Here is a 17970-nt window from a genome sequence, read left to right on the forward strand (position 1 = left end):
ACACACACACACACACACACACACACACACACACACACACACGGGATTTCCAGTAAAAGGCATAAAAGAAAGCTGCAAATAGTGAAATCTATCAGTGATCAGATAATAACACCCATCACTAACAGCTGCCAACACACAGACTAAAGCAGTCAGACACTGTGAGGAACCATCCATCATTCCTGTCATTTCCGCAGCAGTGGGGGTGGGGGTCTGGGCACCACAGAGGTCAGGAGCAGAGAAGGCAGTGGGATACAGATCCACACATACCCTAAAGTTTGCACTGTGAAAATACAGAAACACAGATAAAATAGTGAATTACTAAATGGAAGGTAAAGGATTTTGCTTATTGAGTATCTCCCTTTTCTAGACTGTGCTCTCTGAGAGGACCCCGTCCTTTATTTCTTAAGTACCTCAAGCATGGGGCCTAGCACTCAGAAGGCCTTCTGTGAATATTTGCTGAATGAGCCAGGAATGGTGACACATGCCAGTACTCTGGGAGGCTGAGGCAGGAGATTTTTAAGTTTGAGCCCAGCCTGGACAATTTAGCAACTTAGTGAGACTCAGTCTTTAAAAAGAAAGAAAAGAACGAAACATGGGTTGTAGAGGCTAGAGAGGTAGCTCAGTGTGAAAGCCCTAGGGTCAATCCCTAGTCCTAAAAAATAAAATAATTTGCTGCATGCATGAATGAATGAATGAATGAATGAATGAATGAATGAATGAATGAATGGTTCAGCCTCACTCTCCACCTTTGTTGTCAAACTCTGCTTGGATGCAGAATGCATGTTCCCGAATGCATGACGTTATGAACATGGGTACAGAGTTGGGTGTCCTGTTTGTATGTTCTTATTGGTATGAAGAAGCACAGTTGGGCCCTGCTTCCTGCTAGTGTGCTGGCTCAAACTTGTCTTTTTTATTCTAAGCCTCTGTTTTCTCTCCTGACAGGAAAATGTCCTTAACTCTTAGAAGGCTGTTGAGATTCAGTTACATTGTGAGAAAAGATGGATGTAAAGGGTCTTTAGAAATCATACAGATATCACCACCCACTTTCTTATTTAAATGGCTTTCCCTTTGGGGAAAGTTAATTTCCTAAGGAAAATGGAGTTTGGGGAATGATATCACATGATTTTTAAGTCAGGCAGTATCATTTTCCTGCAGACTCAAAAGAGTGTGCACCCAGATGTGGATGGTGTACACAACCAGCTTTGTGCTTTCTGTTCCACAGGGCTCCCTCATTAGCACCTCAGGTCCTTTCTGTAGAGAGAAGACCCTAAAACTGACTGTCTCATGGCTGGTCTCCAGTCCAGCAAGGTTCCTGTGCTCTGAGGTGGACAGTGTTGGTGGGGCCTCAGGTAACAACAAGGACCAGTTGTCCCCACTCTTGGGGTAGTTTTCTGAATGGAGAGGTCTGAGAAGAAAGGGCCTGCCTAAGTGTGTGCCCCTTACATACACCAGTGTGCACATACATGTGTACTTGGGGATGTGCACATGCACACACAGTGCCAGCCTCCCTGAGCTGTTTCCCAAACCAACCCTCTGGCCTCTTGTAGGTGTTTCAGGACAGCTGTGTCCAAGTGGCTCCTCCCTCTCCAGACAGGGAGGAATGTATAGCACTGTCTCCACTGATCAGCTTCTCGGGTACAGCACTCAGCTTGATGAAGACAGCATGGCAGAGGGGTAGGTGCCCTGGAAATCCAGGGTGGAAGATTAGTTCCCAGTCTTCTCTGAGCCTCACTCTCCTTATTTGCTTTTTGGAGGTGGAGTTTATATCAGACAACTTTCACATTCCTTTCTAGCTCTAAGAGTCTTTGAACTCCAGGCTTCTTCCTTTCCAACTTAAGGAAATTATTTTCTCCACTTTTCCTGAGAGGGGAAGTATAAGACACCAGGATGTCTCTGATGACTGCCAAAATGGCTGTTTTTTAATGGAAAGTTAGCTTCCTTCTCGAGTTGCTTAACATAGCAGAAGCTTCTGGAGAACAGAGAAGCCAATGTTTCCCTCTAGTTTTTTTGACGTCATTTGTCTGTGGGTGGGTTTCCGTCCACTGCCGCCTCTCTAACCGCACTAAATTTTATTGCACAGATTTAAAAAACATACCTTGGTGTGGCAGGCCACCTAAAGAAGCAATTTAGCTCAGGAGCCCACTAAGCTGTGGTAGAGAGAGTTTTGGCCCAGGTTCTGATTACCCTGGGATCATGTCCCCCAGGGTGAGTTCGCCATCCTCCCTTCTCAGCCTCCTGCCAATAATAGCAGAACGTTCACTTTACGTCATCTCTTGGGGGATTTGAGGAATCAATTCTAAACACTGACTTGAAAGCACTTATCAATGTAAGAGAGAGTATGAAGGTAGGGAAGGGAAAAGGCAGCTGACATGCATGGTGTGTTTATTGTGTGCGGAGCACTGAGATGGGTGCTTGGCTTCATGCTCTCATTGAACTCAGCTGTATAATCATCATACACAGAGCTGTCAAACAGTTTGGAGGTCGCTGACAATGTAAGGTTTATCAAGAAGACAGTGACCAAGCAGGGGGAGAGAAGGGGAAACCAGGCCTGCCATAGCCACCAGCACACAAAGTAAGAGCATCCACATGAAATTTAAATATATAAGTACATCCATATGCAATGTATCAATATGAGACACATTGAAGACATATTTTAACAATGTATTTTTTGCCCATTTGCTGCTTTCAAATGCCAGCATTCAGCCAACTGATGCAATGTATCAATATGAGACATTGAAAACATATTTTAACAAAGTATTTTTTGCCCATTTGCTGCTTTTAAATGCCAGCATTCAGACAACTGAATAACCAACAAAGGTTATTCTTATCCTACTGTTCTCCTTTCTGAGTTAAACATAATTTTGCCATCTCCCCATGTGTGTTTTTAGGTGATTAGTCTTAAAATGTGTAGTAGGTGGTAAATTCAGGAGAACTGAACTTGGGGGCCAAAGTAAGCAACACTGTGCATGACATTATGGAATGAAAACACATACTCATTCTGGTCTTGCCTGCTTGCCTTGTAACATGAGTAGCAGTCACTTGGTGGGGCACATGTGTGGAAATCACACCACACGAGAGCTATGACTCAAGTCTGTTCTCCAAAGAACTGAGGTAATGGGCTATTAATATTTTATTTCATACATTATAGTGTTTGCAAAAGCAAACACGCTGTAGTTAAGGTTACACGCATTGATGCTTCAGCATAACCCAGTTTTTCTTTATGCCAGGCTTTTTGTTCAATGATGTATTTAACCCAAAGATTAATTTTTAGATCCTTAAAACAAAGAATGAAAGAACAAGAGAAAAAAATTGAAAACAGGTAAACCATTATAGTTACAAAACTGTGAAAATGTACCTTTTACAGTTAATAAGAAGTGTTTTCCTTTTCTTGTTTGTTGCTATTTCCTTCACACATGAAGCCCATGAGCAGCAACCTACCAAAATAAAAAATAAAATAAAATGACACTGTTGAAACTTTTCTTAAGGGCTCTTCTTGTCAGCAGCACAAAAGGCCATGTCCTGCCTACATCTTAATAATCAGCTGCTGTGACACAGTGTAAGGTCCACCTCAGGCTGTGTTTCCAAAGGGTGGCTACAAAAGATGATGATGGCTACAAAGGGGTGTCCTGGAAGCGCTTTCTGCCTTCCATTGCCATGAGCTTCTACCTTGGAATGAGCAGCCAATTTCCAGCAGGGCATCTCCACTGGTTCTAATGTGACTGTATTTTGTAAAACAGTTTTGAATAAAATGTTTGTAGCTATGGGGCTGACATGGATTAGCTGCAGCACATGGGTCATTTCTTCCGCATGGCAGCAAGGACAGAGGCTCTCTGGGCTTTGTTTTCTCGAGTGAGAATAGAGGGATTGAGACCTCTGAGATGCCTACACATGAAGTGTCCAAAGATTCTAGATCCAGGCCCATGCCTTCCCACCTCTTCTCTCTGCCCAGGTTGTCTCCCACCTGTTACACAACAGCACCACTTCTTGAGGCCAGATCTGAGCAGGGCTTGCCCCATCTCTCCTTGCCCTGGGTGAGGTTTCTTCTCCTTGACTGAACTCTACATTTTTTCTCTCCTTGTCTCTAGCCCTCCATCAAAAGAGACCTGTTTGATTTGGCGCAAGCTCGAAATCCCAGCCCTCTGTGAGGGTGAGGCAGGAAGATGGAAAGTTTGAGCCCAGCCTGAGCTACTCAGTAACTAAGAAAGACCCTGTCTTGAAAAAAAGAGCTGGGAATGTAGCTCAGTGTGAAGGCCCTGGGTTTAATGCTGGTACCACAAAAACAAAACAAACCAGCAAATAGAAACCCCAGCCTGTTTACTTTCCCAGAGCCCTACCTGGCAGCCAGCTAAACACAGGTCACACATCTTCCCCTATGCTGACTGGCTCTGAGGCAGGGTGCTTTTCAAAAATACCTGGTCCTTCCTGCTAACCAGAGAGGCAGCACCTGTGACTGCCTGGTGAGTTGCAAAACATGCTCCTGGTGTGGACCCCAGCTCCTTGGCAGTAATGTCCCCATCTACTGCCTTTGGCTTGTAGGTGCAGGGAGGGAGCCCAGCAGCCTTGTGGCAAGTGGCACATTCAGTGCAGTCCTGGCAGCCATCCTCAAAGGTGCTTTGCAAGCTCCCCGCTCAGTCAGCCCCTCCTCTGGCTCTTGCCCTTGACCTGAGAATGTGCTTTTAACTTGTGGCGCCTACTTCACACTGAGCACGCCACAGAGAGATGGCATGCCTGTTGGGGTCCAGCTCTTTTTGAGGATAGCACAGTGTCATTTGCCTAATTCTCTAGCTGGAAGAGGACAGGCATTTCAGAGAAGGATCCCTGGGAAGGAGCAGTCTGATGGGAGGAGCCATATGAAACCATCCACCTTTGGAGGTTGAAAGTTCACATTTCAGCACCTTTCTAGGATTCAACCTAAATTTTGAAAAGATGGATGAAGGTCAGGACTGTCATGTTGTTATGTTTGCCCCATAAGCCTGCTGATTTTTTGTCCAGAGCATTACATCACACAGCATCAGCAGTGTGCAGAAGAGAGTATCATTACAGATGATATTATTACAATTATTTATGCTTTTATTGTGATTAGTACTTGAGGTCACTTTTTAAAAACTTCAAACAGATTTTTACTACACAAAAGTTGTCACATAATGGATCTCTATTTCATACACCACTCTTCTTCCTCTCCATAGAAAGGCTGCTTCTGCCTCCTGTGACAGCAAGCACGAGCATCCTGCTTGTAGCAGAATAGTAATAGAAGTGCCTCCATGATTTAAGTTGAAAGCAGTACACTGGTACACAGCTCTGGCACCCAGTTCCAGGAATGTACAAATGTTTTGTATTCAAACCTACAAAACAAATTATCTATAGGTATGGATAATTACAGTGGTAAACCATTATATATATTGTAACTGAAATCAGCAATGGTGAGCATGTGATTTAAAAGCAGCAAAGCACTAGAGGCATAGCTCAGTGGTGCAGCACCTAGCTGGCAAGCTCAAGGTCCTGAGTTTGATCCCTGTTACCAAGATAAAACAAACACAGCTAAGATAGGCTGGGGGACACAATGGTCTGGCCCTGGGCCTGCCCTTCCCCTCTTTAAAACTTACCATTTAAAATGAGCCCTCCATCCCCACACTTGTCTTTCCTTTTCTGAAACAGGACATCCCTGGCCAACGTGGTTAGTTTCAGAGATAAAAGATGTTGGAAGATCAGTGGCCTCAAAGCATGGGACTGGCACAGTTTCATTTTTGAAATGTTGTGGCGAAAAAAGAAGCCACTCACTAATGGAAGGGGTGAGACTGAGCCGAGTGGTGTTTGCACCCTTACTGCGCCTCCTCACCTAGGTTTCTCACGGCACTGCTGGCTCCGTCAGACCGAATGACATCATGTCAGTTGTAACATAATTTTCCAGCTGGCCAGGACAGAAAATGGGGGTATTATCATGGCATGTTTTTCACTGTGTCTGAGAAAAAACGAAGCAGACAAGAGTTGGCTGTATGATGCTCTCAGTTCTGTTTTTACAGGTGTGGCTGAAGGTACCTTTCTCTAGCAATAGGAATGTGATTCTGGCAAAAGCACATTTCAAAGAAAAAAACCCAACTATTAATCCTCAAGCAATTTAAATATAAACTATACACACATACATACACACATATATAATATTAGAAATTGGCTTCAAATACATTAAATTCAGTGGTTCAGCTGCTGGGCTACCATATTTCTAGTCTTATTTCCATCCCAACTTAAAAGACTCTGGCTGCATTTTGCCTCAGTTTCTTCATAGAGAAGACAAGAGACATCCCAAGGAACAGGTATTTTTTTCTAAATATATCTTTGTGTGAATCTAGTACCTGTACACTGAACTACATCCTCAACTCTTTCTTTTATTTTTTTAATTTTGAGACAGAGTCTTTCTAAGTAACTAAGTTACCCAGGCTGGGCTTGAATTTATAATCCTCCTCAGATTAAGGCAGCTTCTTAGGCAGATGCAGGGACCCAGGTTCCATCCCCTGCATGCCATGCCAGCCCTGTCCCTGGGGCATGCTGAGAGGTGACTGAGACTGGGTGTGGTGGCACAAGCCTATAATCCCAGCACTTAGGAGGCTGAAAATAGGAGACTCACTATGAGTCCCTGATCTACGTAGTGAGACCCTGTAATAAATTTTAAAAAAAAGTTATAATCCTCCTGTCTCAGCCTCCCAGAGGCTGGAATAACAGAGGCATGCCCCCATGCCCAGCTGTTCTTAACCTTTTCATTGAAGTGTAACACCGGAAGAAAAATTTACATCTTCAGTGTGCAGTTAATTAAATGTACATAATCTCAGCATACCTCTGTAACTTCTAACCAAGAATCAGTGTGACCAGCATCCTGCAAGACTCCATACCCACTTCCAGTCACCTTCTACCCAGTGTGCATGTGTGTGGGCATGTGCGCACATGCGCGCGCGCACACACACACACACACACACACCCCACACATCAAAGTCCTACAAAGTCCTATAAATTTTAGCCAAGGGATTCCTGTGTCAGACTTGCAACCTACTATAAAATAATAGATTTGTGTTGTTTTAAGCCAATAAATCTGCAGTCTGTTTTGTAGCAGTCCTCAGAACCTAGTACAGTACTGCAGATCCTAAGTGGGAGAATCCAGGGCTGTAGCCCCATAGCCTGAGTTCTTAAAAGCCACCATGATGCCTGGTACTACCTTTGCATTTACTAGGTTCTTGGTCTTTAGGGGAAGATAAGAAGGTAAAAATGCAAATGCCAGCTGGCACCAGGCTAAACTAGGTGTCTGTGGAATGTGTTCTTGAGGCACCCTTGCTCGCCCATCCCCCCACCCCCACATGTGTAGGAAGAGGGAATGGGATGTGTTACTAGCACTGTAGTGTGAGCTATTTCCACATACCACCCCTTCCTCTATTTATCTTATTTTAAGAGCTGACTCTATTTGTAGAAAAATAAGTGACCTTCTGTTATTTATGAGGAGAGAAAACTACACTAAGGTGCTGTGGCCACCTTCGTGGGTTTCAATTTCTTGTCCAGTCTCCATGATGGAATCAGAAAATGCCAAAGACTGTTTTTCCCATGCTGTCTTACAGCTAGAGGAAACTAGTGGAAGTCAGTATGGGCATCCTAGGAAAAGTTTTCTCATCCTGATGAAAGGGACTGATGTTGCTGGCACAGCACCTGCATATTTCTTCTGTATTGAACACAGAAATGATGCTTGAAGCTTGTTAGTCAGTTGTGGCCATGAGGTGGCAAGTGTAAGGACAAGAAGGAACATGGTAAGGATGAAGACCTAAATCCCTAACAAATGCGTGAGTCACTGAGCCCTGCCCAGTTCCAGACATCTTATTCAGGAAAGGAGACCTTCCTCTGTGTGGTGGCATTCATTATGTTTTCTGTTGCTTGTGGTTGAATACATCTGAGATGGATCTGGGTGCCTTTCACACTGAAAGCACACTGGGAACATTTCACATGTGCAGGAAAAATTGTTTAGAAGGAAAAAAATTCTGTGATCCTTAGCCACAGTGTCACTGTGGTGAACACATCCAAGGATGAGGAATCAAGGGAACCATCCAGAGAATGAGATTCAGCTATAGATGTCCAGTACATTTAGTGCCTTCCTCTTGGGAAGAGGAACTAGAAGGCCTGTGATTTTAAATGAAAAGGTTAGTTAAAAGACTTTGGAGAGGGAAACCTTTTGTTTATTTCTGCAAGGTTTATTACCTCTTAAAAGGAAAGGCTGTTAAGTTGAATACCTCTGAGACTCACCATCTGTCCCATGTTTCCTAGGACCACCCTGGGAAATAGCAGACATATTGTCCCTTAATCTTTATGAATGTGCTGTGTTGGTCATTCTGTGGATTCACAGTTGGAAACTAGAAAATATGCCTCTTGTTCTTAAAAACTCAATTATTTATGAATCCCTAATAGGCAGGTCATCTCTTACCCGTAATAGCATTTCATGATGCAGAGGAGTACTTTTTAAAATTAAGAGAGGCATGCACTTTGTAAGGAGCCACTAAGAAGATCTCTGACCGGATAAAGATAATTCCAGCAGGCTAATCATTTTAACAAAGGTGGTGATATATATTGTGGCTGCTCCTTTATAGGCAAAGGAGAACAATCAGCAAATTCATTTAATTCATGATTTTTTTTTTCTGTTTACACTTTAAGCAAACATGTCCATTGTTAGCTTAGTTAACAAGCTCTGCCATGGGGGCCTGGCCCTAGCTCAGTTCTTTAAGTGGCTGCTTCCACAAAGCTGTCAGGTTGCTGTGATTCTATCCCCACAACACAAGCCAGCCCAACCTGCCCTGAAGGCATTCGGAGCAAAAAAAAAAAAAATCCTTCTGCCTTTAGCTGGGGAGATAGCTCAGTAGAATAAGTGTTTGTCTGGGTGTGCTTAAGGGCCTGAGTTCAATCCCTGGTTCCACCAAAAATAAAAAATAAAATGTAGCAACAAGCTCTGCCATCATCATAAGCCATTAGTGGCTAGTAATAATCGAACCTGTTTGGATTTCAAAAATACAATAAACATAATTAATTCCATCCTTAGTAATATGGATCTTGTAGTGATTGACCTGAGCTAGGCTGGTAACTGTGTCTTTGTCCTTTCCATGAAGCAAAGTTAGCTAAATCATTTCATAGCATAAACAGGGGTGATGGTAGAATTTTTGGGCAAAACTTAGGAGGTCTAATTCAGATTTTGGCTATTGTTATTATTATTATTATTATTATTATTATTATTATTATTATTATTATTTAGTGACACGAGCCACCACAGTGTAGACCAATATAGACCAATACTTCTCAGAATGTGGTTCCTGGGTTGGTAGCATCAGTGTTAGTTGGCTCCTGTGCGTTCCAGGCCCCCAGAATTGCAGAACTGGGCTCTCTGGGATGAGGCCTAGCAAATTATGCCAGATTTAACACACACATGGAGCGTACACTAGGTAATGATTCATTGCTTATCTGATGTTCATATTTAACCAGGAGTCCTGTTTTTATCTAGTAACCCTACCTCTACGTTGTTCTGATACCTGTTGGTACTGATCAAGCAAAACATATATACACCCTAATGGTGGGACCTTAGATGAGTGACATAACTCTCCTGTGGTTTAATTTATATGTAACATGGAGATAACAATAGTTATCCCTCACAGTATGGCCTGGGAGAGAGTAAGCATTGTCTAAGCGTTGTCTAATTTTCTGTCATCGTTATTATATTATTTTTTCTTCTCTACCATCACCTGCATTAGTGCTGCCACTACTACCCACCATCAAGGAGTACTTTGATTTATCTTCCTTCCGTTCTCTTCTGGATTCTCTTCTCCTTAGTTACAGAGCCTATTATCATGCCCATCCTCCAGGGCATCCCTGGTTCTATTCCTTCTTTGAGTAGTAGTCTCCTGCTCTGAAATGCAGCAGGAAGTCTGACTGCCTGACAGGGGAAGGCTGTGCTTTCTTTCACATCAACTTTCTGCTTCCATGGCTATCAGTCTGCAGTGCCTCGATTGCATCCAAGCCTGTTGCTGCACAAACTGGTCTTTGCTAGTGCCTTCATCAGAGATAAACATATGTCTGTCTGCATCTCAGTTCTCAGAGTCCCAGAGCACCTGACTAGGGCTTGGGCCTTGCTCTCAGTTGTAGGAGCAACTGTACCTACCTCACCAATTAATTTCAGTGCGCTTTGGGGGCATCTCCAATGCTGCTTTTTCTAGATGGAGAACTTGGTTTGGGGTGCCTCATGGATCAAAGGAGACCAGTAAACAAATAGTTCTTGTAGCATACCCAAGTGAGTCCCTTCATGAAACAGTTTTCCAAGCTTCTATGTGGCCACAAATGACAGACTCTTGTACACACAGTGAAAACCAACTGGATGAGCTATTGTAGTTCACGGTTGCACCATTTTATTGCTGTTCTGGGAATGAAGCAAAATGCATTATTTTATTAAATAAAGATTTTCCCTGTATCACAGTGGAGGCTAATTTTATCAGCTCTCTTTATGGGAATAAACATCATTATCCTGGTTGGGGAGAAAGGGACAGGGGAAGTGAGTAGGTAAGGGAGTGGAGGAAATCACATTTTGTAATCCATGTGCCCCAATGGAGGTTGCCAACATATTTTAATTAGAAATGACAGACTTACCAGATCCTGCAGAAAGTAGACAGCGTTTAAGTTCCTAAGTAATCTGGAGATGTTTCAAAAGTTGTTATCAGCTGCAATAAATATTGGTCCATACAACATGGATACAGGTGTGTACCTGGGATCTAAGATGTATGTATAATTATCAGAATGTTCAGTGACCTCAAAAAGTGTCCTCATTTGAGAATCCAGAGACTCCTTAGGAATAGCATGTTAAGATTCAGAAAGGAAAATGGAATCCAAATTGAGCTGGAAAATTAAATCAAATGCTAGTTTTGCCTCTGGTTCTTTGATATTAAATAAGAAACATTCACCGTCAGCTTCACTCAGCTTTTTAGATGACAAAACCCTGCCCCTGTCCCTTCCTAAGGTTGGGTCCCTTCCCCAGGAGACATAGGCAGCTCTCGTAGTTGGTCACTGACATGGCCCAGGGAAGCAGGCGGCACAGGACATCCCAGCAGTGTCCTTGCTGTGTGTGTTGCTCACTGATGGCAGAAATGAAAAGTTTGCCACTCTGCTGATCCCTGTAGGGCCCACAAAGCCACTGTTGTCACTGCAACAAAGGGGAATCTTTTCTAGAGTCCAGGTGGTCTCTGTGTTTCTTTATTGCCATGCTGTTGACTTCCTGTTGGCAGTGGGCCAAACCCGATACTCAACTTTGGTATGAAGCTGGCATCCGTGCACTGATCCCCAGACCTGTTTTCTACCTCCTCACTGCTGCTCTCTGACGCTGAGCTCTGACCTCAGGCCTCATAGGATCCAGGTTTCAGTCACTGAGCCCCATGTGTGAAATGAAACTGTAGCTGCCTCTCCTTTGGTAATTTAGGACGTAAGCCAGAGATTATAAATTTGAAGCTTCTATGCCTTGCCCTGGTGTTTTTAGAACTTCTTGTACACGTGCCTCTATTGTTACTTGCTTTCCTGTATCACAGCTTCTGATTCTCTAATCTTGTTTTCTGTTTTCTTCATCATGTTAGTCACTTCCTCTACTTGCTTTTCACTTCCTTTTGTTAGCTATTTTGTTTATTTCTTCCTCTCGTTTTCTTTTATCTTTGTCTACTTCTCTTATCTATCTCTTCCTTTTGTCATCTACTTTCCTCATCTTCTCTACTTTGTTCCTCGCCTGATTATTTTTTTTTTCTGTTTACTTCATGTCTTTGTCTCCCTCCCTTTTGATATCTTCTTCTCTGTCATCTCTCTTCCTATGGCCATCATGACCCATGGCCCTCATATTGTTGTCTTTTGGCTTCTGTAGTTCATTGAGTTCATGACCTGCTTCAGACCCTTTGATTTGAAGAGAATGCTTGGCATTAACTGTAAGAGAGGCAGTCTGCCTTCTGCCTCTGCCTTCCAGGGCCTCAGGAGTCATACTAGGCACTGCTGAAGCACTCTTGCACCTGTTTGTTTAAAGCGTCTCCTACTAGGGACTCTCCAGCGTAGGACAAGGCTGTGAAACAGGCATGGAGTTTGAGAATTGAGGATTTAGGGAGCATATGTAGTAGAGCTGTGTTACTCCCCCTAGTCTCCCCTCTTCCTCTTTCTTACCAGGAAGACCCTAAAGCGTTGTTGCACGTGAGCAAGTTCTGGCTTTGATGTGGATGTAGGGAGCAGAAGACCCAGGGCCTAGCTGGGGATTTCCCTTTGATGGCCACTGGGGAGATGGAACACCCTGGAAATGGATGATCATTGCACGACTGGGCTTGAGCTAGCATGGATGGATGTGCTACAACCCGAGAGTCACAAGCCTAGAGCCAGCGGCCCTGGACAGATTGAGTCAGGATGAGGTTCCAGAGTCAAGACAGTATGAGTTCAAATACTGACTGTGTGACTTACCAGCTGTGTGACTTTTGCTAATAACCTTACCCTTCTGTCCCTTACTTTTCTCATCTGTAAAATGGGACCATAATTCTATATGCTGAGGTGAGAGGTAGGGTAAATGAGGCTTTATATACTTCTTATGTAGCAAATACACAAGCAACATGAATCTAGGAAGCTGCCTTTGGGGTAACAGTGTAGGCATTGTGACTCCAGGGCTTCCCTGAGTCATTCTGCCATATTCACACTGGCAGTTTTGTGACATTTATTCAGGTAAATGAGTAGATGTTTTACTATATGTTCTTCACAGTCTAGGAAATGGAAGATGACTATTCCTTATTGAGCAGCTTCAGAGGCTTGGGGAGAATGGTTCTGGGAATCAGCCAGAGCACATCTTTGCCTTCAGGACAATAGGTTCATGGTCTGTGGTAAACTACAGCCAGAGATGAAGGAACAGGAGCTGATTTGTAAATGCATTGGCTGAAATGCAGACACACATTATGAAGGAAAGAGAAAACATGCTCTGAACCCAAGGGAAAGAATGAGGATTTGTCCTTCCTTTTGGTTTGTCCCAGACTACTGGGTATATGTTTCCGGTGTCCACGTTATATCAGCAAGTAATTAAATCACACAAGCCAAAGTTGATTTCATGTGATTCTGAAACCTATTGAAGTCATGCTGTGGCAGGAAAGGGGCTGGTTTCCTTCTTTCCTGATTCTTTTTACCTATCATTGTGTAGTGGGCTCCGTATGTTGTTGGAATTGTGAAAATGTGATTCCCACCCACAAGAAGTTCAAGCTTGATACGTATGTCTGTATGATGCCCCTCCCAACCATCTTCAGGAAAAGTGAATTTGTCTCATGCTTCAGGGGAATTGGGATCTGCTCTGGTATAATGAGGGGAGTGGGCTGGGGGCAACAACCTGGCTCAGCTCCCCCTGCACAGCCTGCTCTGCCCTGTGGCTGCAGCATTTAGCTGGAGCTGCTAAGTGCTGTAAAGCTCCTTGAGTAGCAAGATGGGCCATGCTGGTCAGGTCTCTGTGGAAAAAGCAGAAATAAATCACACACCAGCTCCTACTTAAGATCTGATGAAATTCTCCATTTCCGCTCTAAATTGAATTCCTCCCGAAGGATTGGAGCAGCTCCTGGGAGTAATGAAGGCGCTCCTTCCTCCTCTGCTTGAAGCATGTTTCGAATTAGCGGACACAACATTCTAATCTGGGTGGGTAGGTAGCATTAGGGAACAGTCTTGAGAAACTGTTTTCAGAACAGACATGATATTTGTAATCTCAAGGGGCAGGCGGCAGTCATCCAATACCTCAGTCCTCTGTTGAGGGAGCAGCCTCCACCACGCTGGTGGTCTCCTGGGGGAGGATAACTCGTGGCCTTCTGTGACTCTGCACCCCCACCCCATCACCTCCCCTTGCACCAGAAGATGGGGGCAGGATAGGAGCAAGAGGGCTTGTGCTTCTTGAGATTAAAAATGCTACTTTTCTGCCCATTTCATAGTTGGGAAAAATGATAAACTCAGAGAGAAAGAGATTGAGATTTCTCTTAGGTTGAAGATATTATTGAAGAGGTTGTCTCGCATCCTCTGGAGTGACAATAGCAGATTGACGGTTTGGCATTCATCGACTCTCCCATGGGGAAAACTGAAATGCACTTCCCAGTGGGCCTTGTCAAAGTGAAGACTGATCATCAGCTGCTGACTGGGCAAGAATAAGACTCTGGAAACGCAGGAAGGCGAGGGGTGCCTGGGAGTGAGCCTTACACTTCACAGTTAAGGTCAGGGTAGAAAATTCTAAAAGTTCCTTCTGTTGTGGAAGTGGCCATGAGGTAGTCTATCTGTTGGTAAAAGAATATTTACTATTTGGGCTGGCCAAAAGCTCAGCAGACTAAAGTACCTGCTTAGGCAGAGTGCGGAGGCTGGGGTTCAATCCCTGGCAAGCCGTGCTGGCCTTGGGCGTGCTGAGACCGTGATTGAAACAGCAGGGCGATCGAGTTGGGTGTGGTGGTGCACGCCTGTAATCCCCACTCTTGGGAAGCTGAACACAGGCAGATCACTGTCTGTAGACCCTTACTAAAATACAAAAAAAAAAAAGAATACTTACTATTATTTCTTAAAGTGATCTTAAGAACATTATTATAGTTTTTCTTGCTGTTGAAGAAAAATAGTTTACTTTTGTTGTTGTTATATTTTTTGAGACAAGGTCTCTTTATGTAATCTAGGCCAGCTTTGAATTCACTATGTATCCCAATCTCAAAGTCCAGATCATCCTGCCTTAGCCTCCCAAATGTTGCTGGGACTATGGGCACCTGCCACCATGCCTGGCTAAAGAAAAAGTACTTTGGGGAAAAAAAAAAAAAAAAAAAAAGGAACTTCTTGAAAGAATATTCTATTGATCCTTTATGTCAGGATTTTAACACTCTTGAGAAAGGTTGTTAGAACCTCACTCCATGTTTTTAATTTCATTGTAAGCAAGAAGCCATTTCTTTCATAGGGAAAGAGCCCCCCAGGACACAGGTAAGACCCAGCATTGGAGGAGGAAATAGGCTGCTAGGGACATGAGGGTTGGCGTTCCAAATAGAAACTAGCTTGTCAGGGAGAAGTCATTTTCTGCCGATAGTGAGCTTCATTTATATCAAGTTAAATGCCCTTCCTTCATATTTCAGAGGATGTTAAACTTCAGTCTTCCTCAAAGGGCAGTAGGAAATATGATTATCCCTGGCTCAAAAGCAAGGATTGAGTGCGGGAAGTGAGAATTTAGGTTGAATTCCAGCAATGCCAGGACCTGTCCTGAGCCCACTCCAGGGGCGCCGGGTGGACGTAGTGACTCCACTGTGGAATGGTGGGGAGGGAAGTCTGGAAGAGACAGTAACAACTGCTCAGAAGGAAAAAATGAAGGGGCAGGAAGGTGAAACGCCCCCCCACCCCCACAGGGTGGCTTTTGTGCATTCCTTCAGACGTCCCTGCTTGTGTTAATGGACCTGGGCTAGGTGGCCAGGCTGGCACTGAGCAGCAGGCAGGTCACCCCAGGCAGCAGAAGCTTCACAGTCATCCTCTGGTAGAAGCGGCCGGCCTGAACCAGTCTCCACGCCTGCGAGTGCATGCACAGCTGCCAGGCTCTGGCTGGTGGATCCTTTCCGAGCAGACTCATCTCTGAGTCTGTTTATAAGGATTGAAGTTACTTCTGTTTTGTTTTAGTGGAAAGGGTGAACTGCTGCCAGCAGTATGTCTGGAATGTTATTAACTCGGTACATTTCTGTGGCTTTTCTTGTAGCTCTGCACATGCCAGAGCCAGGGGTCACTTACTTGAAAATGCCAGGTTGCACTGTGTGTCTTCTCCATTGGGCCACTTGCTCAGTAAAAGGGAGCTACCCTTGTGCCTCCCAGTTTTTTGTTCCCTCCCTCCTTCTCTGCCTCCCTTTCCTTCCCTCCCAGTTTCTTCATTCCTTTTTCCTCCATTTTTATTTATTTATTTTTCTGAGTTGTGATTGGAAATACTGTTGGTGTCTACTGTGTCATACCCTTTGTCCCGAATGTACCAACAGTCCCTGTAATTTCTGGGGCTCCTCGTGGACTCTTCAGAGGGCCTGGCAGATGCCTTGTCATTGGCGTGCCTGGCCTGTTGTTATTCTTTCACATGAAAGCTGTCTGTTTTGGCAGACGTGGCTCCCACAATTGCAGTTGAGTGCTCTGAGCTGAATGGGTAATGTTGTGCAAGAGAAACATAGGTGGGGTTTTCTCTAATGGTAGCTGTGGGGGCGGACGAAAAATCTGCAAGCAGTCTTGGCTTGTGTAGAGCTGACATGATGGCAAACAAATGGCTTTTGAAAGAAGGAACAACCAGTGTGTACAGTTTCTTAATATGGAAGGTTTCACAACTGGTTTTGTTCAGTGGATGGAGGAGAGATTTTTAAAGAGCAAATTCTTCATTGGGAAGACCGTCAACAAGTCCTGGATCAACGACAAAAGCTGAAGGTGGAAGCAGAGGAGGAGTTCTGTTTGTCTCTTCTTCCTTCAGCCCCCATTCCTCCCATGTCATCTCTGCAATTTTAATCATGGTATTTGGGGCTTTAAAAAGAGGGATGGAAAATAAGATTAGATAAATCTTCCCATATGTTGCCAGCCCCCGGGGCCGTGTGCACACCTGGGTGGGCTAACTCCCCTTCTCCCTTGGCACGATTTTGTTTTGTCATGTGAATCAGTAAGCATCTACAGATTCCACTGAAAACCTTTGTTTTCCAGACCCTTGGCTTTATCTGGGTCTCCTGGAAGTCTTTCCACCCCTTGGCACCTGTTAGATTGTTAACTCACAACCAGCCCCAGTGTGAAATGGAAAATTCTTGCTTCCATTCTTCTTGGCTTTTCCTGTCTTTCTGCATGATTTCTCAGTTTGTTTGTGAGCTGCTCGGGTTTTGGCTGAAGGGTCTTCTTTGATCACTCTCTTGACAGCCCGGACTTCTCATTCTCACACCTGCTTTTCTTTTACAGTCTAGATTTCAGAGTAAATACTTCCATTGCCTTGTAATTTTTTCAGTATAAAACTTTGGTGCAGGTTACTTATTACGGGTAATAGCCACTTGATGACGGAGACAATTGCTGGCAGAAACGGCAGCCTGAACTGCTGCCAGAAACATAAACTGCCACTTTATTTAGGTCTAAAAGCATCTCAGCCACAAGTCTATCAGTCATGATCTGGCATGCACATGATAATAATAGGCTCGCCAGGCTAAGAAAGCCGCCCCATGGGGCAGCCACAAAGACAGGCTCTAACAGGACTCTGATATTTTCTCTTCCATTATCTACAGCCCACACATCATCTTCCTCTCCCAGAGTACCTTGACAGGCAGGAGCCATCTCTGCGGGAGCCGGCTGTGCCATGAAATTGCTCATGCCTGGTTTGGCCTGGCCATCGGTGCCCGAGACTGGACGGAGGAGTGGCTCAGTGAAGGGTTCGCCACTCACCTGGAAGATGTGTTTTGGGCTGAAGTGCAGCAGGTGCGTTTAACATGACCCTACAGATTCCCTCCCCAGAGTCAAGTTGTACTCAAATCCTTCATGTATTCAACAGACACATTCTGTATTCTCCCCTCCCCAACTGTTTTTGCTGGGAAAATGGCTGTCCAACCAGAGAGTTAAGTAAGCCTCTTTCCCTTTCAGTTCACAATCTAGAGATAGGATAGAGAACAGATATAGAAATGAAGTGGTAACATGCAGGCAGGGAAGAGTATTGTGAGTAAAAATGAGCTCAGGGGAGGGGAGAGAGTACACTTTTAAAAAGTGATCAAGGGTTGTGAATATAGCTCAGTGGCATAAGTGCTGCCTGGCAAATTCAGGGTCCTGAGTTCAATCCCTGGCACTCCCCCCTCCACACACACAAAAGAGAGATCAGATTTCACCATTTTCATTTCTAATTGTATGAATTTGAATCATTATTTCTTCTTCTTCTTCTTCTTCTTCTTCTTCTTCTTCTTCTTCTTCTTCTTCTTCTTCTTCTTCTTCTTC

At 44.2% G+C, this 17970-nt stretch overlaps 1 protein-coding gene across 1 annotated transcript in view; it reads left to right on the top strand.

Moving 5' to 3' along the window:
• Positions 1–17970, top strand: part of CUNH9orf3 (chromosome unknown C9orf3 homolog) — a 404210-nt gene that overhangs the window by 216814 nt on the left and 169426 nt on the right. The window contains exon 6 of the mRNA XM_004643795.2: positions 17274–17463. Coding sequence (XP_004643852.1) covers positions 17274–17463 — 190 coding nt within the window. The remainder of the gene's footprint in view (positions 1–17273; positions 17464–17970) is intronic.

The sequence above is a fragment of the Octodon degus genome, unplaced genomic scaffold (assembly GCF_000260255.1).
Source record: "Octodon degus isolate 3935 unplaced genomic scaffold, OctDeg1.0 scaffold00184, whole genome shotgun sequence".
In the NCBI taxonomy this organism is placed as follows: domain Eukaryota; kingdom Metazoa; phylum Chordata; class Mammalia; order Rodentia; family Octodontidae; genus Octodon; species Octodon degus.